An 11753-nucleotide genomic window follows, 5' to 3' on the forward strand; every position below is an offset into this window, starting at 1 on the left:
TATGTTTTCTTGAGAATTTAAAAGTGATAAAACTAAAAAATGATAAAAAATTTTTCCATTTTTCCCCTTTTCTAAAAATCTATCAATGGAGGAGGCACTGAGTCTCCAGCAGTGGGAGCTCAACTCCTGCTTTCTCCTATTCCTCTGGCTTATGACATCGGAAATGATCATCCCCAATGTGTTCCCTGTCAACTTCCTCCATGCCTTTAATCTGAGCCTGAATGATCCTCTGAGAAAGATTCACCCAAGAACTCTTCCACATAACATGAGTCCCTTGTTTATAGGGGAAAAAAAAAAAAGGTGGTAACTCCTTCTCCTGAGTACAGAGTCACTTGAGGAAAAGGTTACAGGAACTAGGCAAGTGGATATGAAACGGTCAAGTTTCTCACTGAGGAGGGACTGGAGAATGCGGTGTTAGTTCCTTAGGCAAATGGGCTCCCTAGTCATTCACACCTCAACTAGACTTTGCCAGCAGGCCCCGACACATTGCCTGCTTCAGGGCCAAGCCAATTATTGCCAGACAAACAGCAGCCCAGAAAACATTCTGAGAAGGAGCTGAGCCACATTCACTCATCTGATTTCTCTGAGAATGAGTGGAAGACATTGTCCCCCCACTGCCACTCCCACTTCTCATATCTTTCCACATGGAAAAGAGAAATCAAGATTCCACCTTCACAGTCACCTTGGGCAGACAGAATTTCCTCTGTAAAGATGAGGTAGAGAAACCTCATAAGATCTGGGAAGATTCTGCAGCCCAAAAGTTAAACAACGCCCCCTCCCCAAGGTTCTGAGGAAGCTGCCTCCCTGGTAGGAAAACCAAAAATATTTACTGCTGCACAAGGTTTTTAAAAAACGTTGAGTATCTGATTCAGATTCTCAATAAGATTCCAGGAGACTCTGGAAAAGATCAAGAAAGTAGAAAAGATCATAATAAAGAGGCAGAAATCTGAGAGCAGGAAATACAGCAGAGAGACAGAAACCACAATAGCTGGGTTAAAACCCAAGATGAACACTGTAAATAGCAGACAAGACACTGGAGAAAATAAAATTAACATGGTCATGGGTAAAATGGTAAAGAGATGAAAAGGAAGAGACAGGTAGTTAGACACAGGGGATATACCTGGGAATAATAGGAATTCCAGAGAGAAAAGGATACAGCAAAAGCAGTAATCAAAGACACGAGAAGGAGGAAGCCTTTCTAGGGCACAGAAAGAACTCAGTTGGAACTGAGAGTATGTTCTGAGTCCTGAACTAAGTTAATGAAAAGAGGACCACATTCAGACACACTATGGTGGAATTCTCCAAGTAGAAAAAGTTAAGAAAATTTCTGAAACACAGACACACAAATACACCCTTAAAACAGGAAACTGAAGGAGGAGATCTAACTTTTAGTTTATATCCTCAGTTCTGTTGTCTGCTTGCTTGTTTTTTAAAGCAATACATCCTTAAAATGTTTTTTTATTTATTTTTTTTAAATGTTTTTTTAAAACAAACTTAAACTGGGGAGAGGGGTGATAAATAAGGATCTTACAAACAAATGGGCAATAAAAACAAACAGCCTAAATTAAAATGATTTCAGATTTCTCACAACATCCAGAGAAGTAAATGTCAATTTTTAACCTCAACTTGTTAGAAATACATTTTATTTTGTTAACATACATAAATATTATATATAATATTTTAACAGGATAAAGGATATAAAACTTTAATTTTCTCACTCAGATTTTTGGACATTCATGATACATGATAATTATCTTTACTACATTCAATGCACTTTAATGTCTTCTATCCTTGTCTGTGTCATTTTATATATTTTTTAAATGCACTAACAGTTACTAACTTGAGTGGATTGTGACCATAGTTTGAAATATACTGATCTAGAAAAACCTAATGGAGAAGGCAATGGCACCCCACTCCAGTACTCTTGCCTGGAAAATCCCATGGATGGAGGAGCCTGGTGGGCTGCAGTCCATGGGGTCGCTAAGAGTCGGACACGACTGAGCGACTTCACTTTCACTTTTCACTTTCATGCATTGGAGAAGGAAATGGCAACCCACTCCAGTGTTCTTGCCTGGAGAATCCCAGGGACGGGGGAGCCTGGTGGGCTGCCATCTATGGGGTCGCACAGAGTCGGACATGACTGAAGTGACTTAGCAGCAGAAAAACCTAAAGGAAAAGCCATGTTGTCATTCATGATGAAGGTAACAAAAAGACCTTCTCAGGTGCAGATGTTGTTTAAAAAATAATCCCTTCCAAGTACTCTTCTTGAATAAATGTATTCTTCTTGAAAATGTATACTAGGACACAGGAAAAAAAATCAGATGCAAAAATTCGTAAATGAGAAAACATCCAGCTTGAAGCACCTTCTTAGAGGTTTAGGGGGAAAACTTTCACACATTGTCCCAGAAAAAGTGACAGTGTGAATCTAGCATCTTTTTTGGCAATATCTTGAAAAAATTAAAGTGTACACACTCAACACAATCTTGGAAATCTAAAAATAAAGACGCCAGTATGTAAGGATATATGAACTATGATGCTTCTTGTAGCAATAAGTACAGTGGCAAAATAACTAGCAATGACCTATATGTCCAATAACAAGTCAATGGTTCAATAAACTATGGTTCATCTACGCTAAAGTAAGGTGGCACAGTGGTAAAAGGATCTGCCTGCCAACACAGGAGATGCAAGAGACACGGGTTTGATCCCTGGGTCGGGAAGATCCTCTGGAGAAGGAAATGGCAGCCCAGGCCAGTATCCTTGCCTGGAAAATCCCGTGGACAGAGGAATCTGGTAGGTCACAGTCCACGGGGTTGCAAAGAATGGGACACAACTGAGTGTAGACAAACATACGCACGCACACATGCGAAAGTGATAACTCTCACGGCGATTTCTAATAAGTTAGCTATCATTTCATTTCTGTAAAATAAAGAGGGGGAACTTACTAAAGGGTTTGCATCTGACCATTTATGTGAGCAGAGAGAAAGATGTAGAAGGAAAAAAAGAAAATTGTCAAGGCTGATTAATTCTGAGGGGTGGGAGCAGTAAGGAAAGAAAGGGAGCCACTGGCTCTTCGGAAACTGGCTTGTTTCTGAAGAAACTCTTCTTTTCAACTGGCTTGTTGCAATAAATATGCCTTACTTTGAAATTCCTAACCCACTTTAAAAATCATCAGGCTTCCCAGGTGGTCCAGTGGTTAACAATCAGCCACACAGTGCGGAGGACACCGGCTCGATCCCCCGTCTGGGACAATCCCACATGCTGCAGGGCATTTAAGCCCAAGTGCCACAGCTACTGAGCTCACACGCTGCAGCCACTGAAGCGTACTAGATTCTACACGCTGCAACCAAGACCTGGCACAGCCAAATAAATACATAAATTTAAAAAAAGTATCCTTTTGGTAAAGGACATTAGATCTAACTTATAACTTAAAGTTATAACTTAGTTATATAACTTAAAGTTAAAGCATATACATTAAATCATTTTTTTAATAGTTTCAAATTGAAGATTCAGAAAAAGTAATTTTCTTTCAAAGATATTAGCTACTATAAACAAAAATGATGGGCTTTATAATCCCAGATAAAATTAAGAAATAGTGGGAACCAGTGGGGGAAAATTTATTTTCCACAACAAGGAACAAAATATAGAGTTCTATATGGACTATGATCATTGAAAGAAGTGAAAGTGTTAGTCACTCAGTCATATCCCACTCTTTGGTGGACTGTAGCCTGCCAGGCTCCTTTGTCCATCAAATTCTCCAGTCAAGAATACTGGAGTGGGTTGCCATTTCCTTCTCCAGGGGATCTTCTTGACCCTGGGATCTTCTTGACCCCGCTTTCTTGCATCCACAGGCAGATTCTTTACTGTCTGAGCCACCAGAGAAGCCCATGATCATTGACTATCATATCAAAAACCTCTGAAAACCTTTAGGGTAAATACAAGCAGAATTAATAAAGAATTCTAATTCTTGCTTTCTAAATTATTAAAGATTACAGTAAATAATCTATACAGCACTAAAAACAAAATTAAGAGCAAAATGTGTTAGGGCTAAAACTAAGACCCAATATTAAGTGCTGCCTTGATTCCTGGTGAAATTGAGAGGGCCTTGAATGGCCTAAGTTCCCCTCCCCACTGTGCTCCCTCCAGTAAGGTCCCTAGTCAAACAACCCTCCTTATCAAGGGGAGCAGGATAAGGTCCTGCTTAATACCCAGAAGTAGGCTTCAGTTCCCTCTCACCTGCACGATTATTCAAATAAGCCCATAACAGCCTCTCGTGAAAACCAGGGTTCATCTCACACTTTTGATACTATAATGCCCGCCTCCCCAGGCTGTTCACTCTGGCTCTGAGTATAACCCCCATATGGCCCTGCAGAGTGTGCTGTGCCCGCCTCTCCTGGACAGTAAGTATATGTGACGAACAAACTGCCCAGAATTGGGCATCAGGTATTCAGCCATCCCCATAACTCTAGAGTAGTAATCTTTCCCTCACCAGTGGAGTGAATAGGAGGTCATTAAAACACAAGTTATTTAAAGAAAAAAAAAGCAGAAGGCATCAAATAAGTTGACAAAAGCTGTCAGAGAGAACTGCAGAGAGAAACAGAAAATAGGAGATTTTATCAACTCAGCAGTAGGTAGAAAAGTAGGAAAAAAGTGGAGAAAAAGGATGGTAAGCAGAAAATATAGCATAATAGTAAAAGAAAGTCCAAATACATCATTAACAGCAATAAATGTGAACTGCTTAAACACACTTAGGAAGATACACATTACCAGATTGGGTACTTTTTTCTATATCTGGAATAATCTCAGCTATTATATCTTCAATATTACTTCCCTGCCATTTTCTTTGTTCTTTATTCTGTAAGTCCTATTGGACATATTTTGGAGTCTCATCCTCCTGCTCATTGAACTGCTCTCTTTCACTTTCAATCTCTTTATTTCCCCTTGCTGCATTCAGTGTAGATTCTTTAGAACTATCTTCTAGTTCACTAATTTTATCTTCAACTATATCCAGCCTAAAACTCATCCTATCTTTGAGATTTTTTAAATTTCATGACTATGTTTTTATTTCTGAGATTTATAATTGCTTACATTTTGTATCTATATGTTCATTTCATTCTCATCTGAATTTGAGCATCCTTATTTTCAAATCTTTGCAAGTGTAGTCCAAAAAATAACTTTCATCTAAATTTCATACTTAGGTTGTTGAGTTGGCTGTCCTTTTTGGCATTTGATTTCTTCATGAGTTTATGCGCTTTGGAATTTTGGTTTTCAGGCTCATGATGGCTGGGAGGTTTTGATTCTGCTTTGTGCTCTATTTCTCTTCTTTCTTGTCTGGTGGATTTAGTTTTACGGTTATATCCACAAGATTAGTCCAGAACATGACTTTTGAACACAAGGTCACTGTGAACTTGTGCTCTTCATTAATTTGAGGGTCTTGTAGATTCAGGCACAGGGTTGACTCAGTTCTTGGTTATGAGGGTATCTTTCCTCTGCTGCCTCCTTGGGCTTACAGTTCTGGCCACAGTTCCTGAGAGCTGGTTGGTTATCCTTTTTTTTTTTTTTCAGCATCCTTTCACAAGTAAGGGGGCCTCACTCCAATCCCTGGTTTCAGCCAGAAACCAGGCTGGTTTTCGTGTGGCTCTGTCCTCTAGTCCATTGCAATATTTTAGCTCCTACTACCCCCACAGGTCTTTGGTTTTGGTCTTACCACCAGTTGGTTCTCCTTCTTGTCTCCTGAGATGTTTATCCTATTTTTAGCTTGTTTATGTATTTTGAAACTTTTTCTCTCATTTTTATATGTTTGGAACATAATGGCTATGTCAAAGCATGAACTTTACACTTTCTTCTTGTTAATGTTTAAGTCACTTGGAGATAGAGTTTCTACTTCTCACAATGGAAACACTAGCAGATGGAGTTTGGGGGTAAAAGAGCTGAGCTGCTGCTGCTGCTAAGTCGCTTCAGTCCTATCCGACTCTGTGTGACCCCATAGACGGCAGCCCACCAGGCTCCCCCGTCCCTGGGATTCTCCAGGCAAGAACACTGGAGTGGGTTGCCATTTCCTTCTCCAATGCATGAAAGTGAAAAATGAAAGTGAAGTTGCTTAGTCGTGTCCAACCCTTAGCAACCCCATGGGCTGCAGCCTACCAGGCTCCTCTGTCCACGGGAGTTTCCAGGCAAGAGTACTGGAGTGGGTTGCCATTTCCTTCTGAGCACTGATACTTAAATCCTGGGAGTCCAGGTAATGGGCATTTTGTCTGGGGTTAAGGGCCTGGGTAAGGCTTCCCAGGTGTTGCTAGTGGTAAAGAACCCACCTCTCAATGCAAGAGACATTAAGAGATTGGGGTTCAATCCCTGGGTGGGGAAGATCCCCTCCAGGAAGGCCTGGTAACCCACCCCAGTATTCTTGCTGGGAGAATCCCATAGACAGAGGAGCCTGGTGGACTACAGTCCATAGGGTCGAAAAGAGTACGTCATGACTGAAGTGACAGCACAAACACACCACAAGCGCCTGGGTAGGGATGTGGAAAACCCCATCAGGACTTCTAATTACAGACCAGCTTCAACAGCGACCCCATGTGGCAATAAGATGATTTGCAGGAGTAGAAGGTCCTGCCCAAAGTGCTTTCCTACTCCCCAGCTTGGAGCCAGGAGCCTACTTGACACCTCCTTTGTGAAATGCATGTGGTCACCACAGGCTTTTTAGACAACTCAGAGGACTAAAGAGAAAGATAATACTGGATACGGGCTCTCAGCTGGCTAATTAGAAAACTGAAAGAGCTATGACCCTTTCATTTTGGAATAATCCATACTGTTGACATGCAATACATACAAAATAATGGAGAAAGGAAAATAATAGAGATGTAGTGGAGCATTTAAATTCTTCTTCAGAAAAAGACTCATAAATTCCAATATTGACCCCCCAAAAAAGAAGTACAAAATTCTGAATAGATCAATAACCAAGAAGAAAAAATAAAATAGAAGTTACTGAAGAATTAGCTCCCTAAAAGACTCCTGGGTTTTATGCTTTTGTTGGCAAGACTTTTCCAAAGTTAAGAGACAGCAGTGTCTATTGTTGTTATTATACAACAATCCCTATTGTTGCATAAATTATTTCAAAACACAGAATAAAGAAATAATGCACCTCAATTTATGTTGTAAACTCTAATTCTTAAGTCTGGAAAAGAAAATCATAGACCAGACCTTGCAAATTCAAGTGTTTATAAGCACCAGAAACTAATATAAATGGGTGAAGTTGACTGATGTGTGAAATGACAGGGAAAGTGGGAACTACAGGAACTGGAGGGTGTGCACGCCTTATTCAAGAATTCAAAATCAAATGCTTCAAAACACTGCTCTGGTCACATAAACAAGTCCCATGGGTCACCAGTTTGCAGCCTCTGGTATAGGTCAATCTCTATTATAAAATAGATGTTAAAATACTAGCAAGTTAAACTCAACCTATACTACAATTAAAAAAAAAATCTACTAGGACTGTTACATTTACTCTAAGGGATGCAAAAATCTTTTTATATGTGGAAGTCATTTTTAAAACAACCATCATCTCCCATTAGAAAAACACATACATTATTTCAATAGATGTTCGAACTTAATACCTGACAAGCGGAGGCCCAAGAACCCAGAGCTGGGTTGTGTGTGAGTTGGCCAAAGATGTCCCAAAGGTTGCATCTAGGGGTAAAACCAGGATCATGTGCAGCAGACAGACAGCCCAGCCAAGTGTCAATCCAAAGAACTGAACAAAGATGCAGAAATTAGATAAAGGCAAGAAGACAGGGCCCATGGAGACGCTTGGGAAGCATAGCCCAGACATATTACTGCAGGGACCTCCCTGTGGTCTGGTCCTGAGCCAAGTTTGAGCTCCAGCTGCTGAAGTTAAAAACATCCAGCATCCATGTATCATAATATTTCTCCTAAAGCTACGATCTAAGGATAGTGCCAACATATGAGAAAAGACATATCATAGAAGCAGCCCACTTAAAACTAAAACTGCTTTCCCGCTCTGATTTTCTGAGGAGCCATTTTGTATTTTCAAGACTTTCTACAATAAAAGAAATAAAATGCACAGAGAAAGTTATAGGGGAATCTGATAGAAGAGGGGATGGTGGGAAGCAATGAACTTCGTATATTATATGGTCAAATCTAAATCAATCAAGGCATGTTATACCACAATAACCAATTTATCCTATTTTTTTATTTTCTAATATTTTTGGCTACATTGCACATCTTGTGGAATCTTACTTCCCTGGGCCCCTGCAGTGCAAGTGTGGAATATTAACTACTGGACTGCCAGGGAATTACCAATAATCTATTAAAAAACAGTAAAATCTATACGGGTACTGATAGAGTGAAAAGGAATAAGTGCTAAGTCAGGACTCTACACCTCTACTTCATACCATAACACAAAAAATTCAGATGGATTAAAGACTTAAATGTAAGATGTAAAATAAATATTGTAGGAGAAAATATGTGAGACCGTGTATCTTATCAAGAATCAGAGAGATCCACCCAACCTGAAGGGAAAATGAGAAGCTATCAAAGAAGAGGGACATAACTGATTCCAAGAAAAGTCTTCTATTTTTAGATCTTAAAAAATCAAAATACAGTGATAAATTGAAGAAAACTTTCCATTTCAAAAGGATGAAAAACTCTTAAATTGATAAGAAAAAAAAAAACAGTGTAATAGCAATAGATAGACTCATGAAGATTATGAAGAAGCAATTCTGGGAAAAGAAAATCCAGTCAAGAAAACAGTTGAGACACTCCTCAGCAGAAAATCACAAATAAACAACTAAGGCACTCACTTCTCACCTATCAGATTAGCAAAAATTCAAGTGATAATAATTGCTGTTGGAAGGGATGCCTGAAAACTATACTTTCATACAATGCTGTTGGAAAAGTGAATTGTCACAACTCTTTGGAAAAGCAATCTGGCAATAGCTACTAGCATTTAAAATTCCCTTTTCCCCAGTAATCCCATTCCTAGGAAACACTAAGACTTCCCTGGTGGTGACTTCAGATGGTGAAGCGTCTGCCTACAATGCGGAAGTCCCAGGTTTGATCCCTGGGTCGGGAAGATCCTCTAGAAACACTGCAACAGAAATGAAAACATTAGTGCATAGGGATTCGTGTAGAACCATGTAAGGGAATGGCTACCCACTCCAAGGAAAGGCTGTATCAACAGGTGGTTTTCTTGGGGCTTCCCTGGTGGCTCAGATGGTAAAGAATCTTCCCACAATTCAGGAGACTGGGGTTTAACCCCCGGGTCGGGAAGATCCCCTGGAGAAAGAAATGGCAACCCACTCCAATATTCTTGCCTGGAGAATTCCAAAGACAGAGGAGCCTGTCAGGCTACAGGCCATGAAAGAGTCTGACATAAGTGAGGGACTTTCACTTTCACTTTTCATATTTATTATAGACTTGTGGTAGTCACAAAAACTGGAAATCAAGTGAATGTTCAAAAAAGGAGTGGCATATTATGTAACCATTAAAAAAATGGGTTAGACCTGTCCCATCCGTCCTGGGGAAATTTCTACCATGTGTTACGATCAAGGGAGAAAAGCAAGATACAAAGTGTATGTAATATGATTCAACTTTTAAAATATAATGACACATATCACCCCCAAATAAAAAACCCATGTGTGTGTGTACGTGTGTGTGTATGTATGTGTGAACTGCTACAAAACTGGAAGGAAGAAAGGAAAGAAAGAAGGTAGGAAGGAAACCAGACTGTTAACATAGTGGGGAAGGGGAAAGAAATACTTAAAAGTAAGTTTCTATATTTAAAAACCCTATGTGCAATGTGATGCCATTCATGGAAAATCCTACACACGTAAAGAGATGTGAAAGGATCTTCACCAAAATATTAATGACGATTGTCTCAGGGAGTGGGATTGCAGGTGACTTTTATTTTTTTCCTTATTTTTTTCTATGTTTTAAATGATATATAATGAGTACATATCATTTGCACATCAGTGGAAAATAGGACTTCCCTGGTGGTCTAATGGGTAAGAATGCACTTGCCACTGCAGAGGATGAGGGTTCAGTTCCTGGTCTGGGAAGATCCCGCATGCCATGGGGCAAGTATGCCTGTGAGCCACAGCTACTGAGCCCAAGCACCCTAGAGTTCATGCTCAGCAACAAAGAATATCCCCCACTCACCACAAGTAGAGAAAGCCCGAGCACAGCAACGAAGACCCAGCACAGCCCAAAATAAAGAAATACATTTAAAAATCAGCGGAAAATAAAGTTATTTTAATTGTTGGGTGCAGGGGGACTATGGACAGGTAGACAGTCCCTGGGAGACCTGATTGAATGAGCACACAGATCTATATTTAATTAACCTATCAATTGCTGGTATGCCAACTGATGTTTTCTAAAATCTTGAAGGGTAGTTTCTCTTAAGTAGTCTGTCATCTGAAACATTGTTTACAATTCTCCCATTTAACTAATGGTGAGGAGTGCAACCATTACAAATACCAAAAGGGCAGGAGATAATTAAAGGAGGTTTTACTTAAGTGCCATCAAATAACTACATCTCCTGTATTCAGAATTTCCTCACCAAGCTTATCTCCTGACAACTCCCAAACCCTTTTATCATTGCCTTCAAGCTTTTTTTTTTTTTTTAATCATCTCTTTTCCCAGACCTCTGTGTAGTGATTCTTAAAATCTTCATTATAAATTGTCAACCTTCGCTTTGCTCTTTTGATCGTTTCTTTCTCGGGGAGCTTGGCTTCACCACCTGGCATGGACCTGGTTATGCTGGGCATGCCCTGCTTCTTATCCCCTTCCCTCTCTCAGTGGACCTGACACGTTTAGGGGAGTGCTGCAGGGGTTCAGGCCTTTTCTATGCCCTGCTTGAACATGCCAGGCTTTCCAAAAATGTTAGGATCAGCTGATGAAACAGGAAGTTGGGCTTCATTTGCTCTTTCTTTCACAATATTCATTGAGCATTGCTGAGTGTCCATCGCCGAGCTAAGGATTCAAATAAGAGGCCATGATTCCAGAGAAATTACAACCATGTATGTGGGCAGTGTTGGACTGTCCTGTGCCGGGGAAGCACTTGGGAGGATGCCACGGATGGGAAGGGAAGTGAAGTCGGGGAGCGGCTGCTAGGGCCGAGACGGGGGAACAGCACGTGCAAAGGTCTAGTGTTTCTTCAGGCGTGCTCCCAGACTAGCAGCTCAGCATCATCTGGGAACTTGTTGAAAATTCTGAAACTCTGGGAGCGGGTCCAGCAATCTATTTTATCAAATCCTGCGCATGATTCTGACACACCCTAGAATTCAATAACCACGACTCAAGTAGAAGTCTGAGGATGCTGAGGATGAGAGGGAGAGGAGAGAGGAAACAAGGCTTCGTGAAGGGCCTCAGATGCCAGTCAAAGGAGTTAGACTTTGCCCCGTAGGTGCGGCTTCCAAGGCTTTTAAGCAAGGGCTGTGGGACTCACACAATCGCTTCCAACTTAGGCGTTTCTGGGCGCTCTAGCATTCTCTGCGTGCAAGAGGGCCGAGAGGGAGTTGGTCTCGGCGAAGCTGAGTTTCTCCACCCCACCTTCACCCCACACCCCACATCAGGCGGCGAGTCAGAGACAGGTGAGGCCACAGACCTCTCTGCACTCTGGTTCCATGGGCTTGCAGTTCGGAAGGAGGTGAGAACGCGCAAAGAGCTGGGGCATGGACCAAGACAGGCAAGGAACCACCGCGCGAGAGGCCGGCGGCCCGTGGGACAGCTAGGTCGGC

At 41.0% G+C, this 11753-nt stretch overlaps 1 protein-coding gene across 1 annotated transcript in view; it reads left to right on the plus strand.

Annotated features, from left to right (window-relative positions):
- Positions 1-4357: 4357 nt before the first annotated feature.
- The window catches only part of XYLT2 (xylosyltransferase II), a 21121-nt gene continuing 13725 nt past the window's right edge, over positions 4358-11753 (plus strand). The window contains exons 1-2 of the mRNA XM_010843157.1: positions 4358-4397; positions 11500-11606. Coding sequence (XP_010841459.1) covers positions 4358-4397; positions 11500-11606 — 147 coding nt within the window. The remainder of the gene's footprint in view (positions 4398-11499; positions 11607-11753) is intronic.

The sequence above is a fragment of the Bison bison genome, unplaced genomic scaffold, assembly GCF_000754665.1.
Source record: "Bison bison bison isolate TAMUID 2011002044 unplaced genomic scaffold, Bison_UMD1.0 scf7180017864180, whole genome shotgun sequence".
Classification (NCBI taxonomy): Eukaryota; Metazoa; Chordata; class Mammalia; order Artiodactyla; family Bovidae; genus Bison; species Bison bison.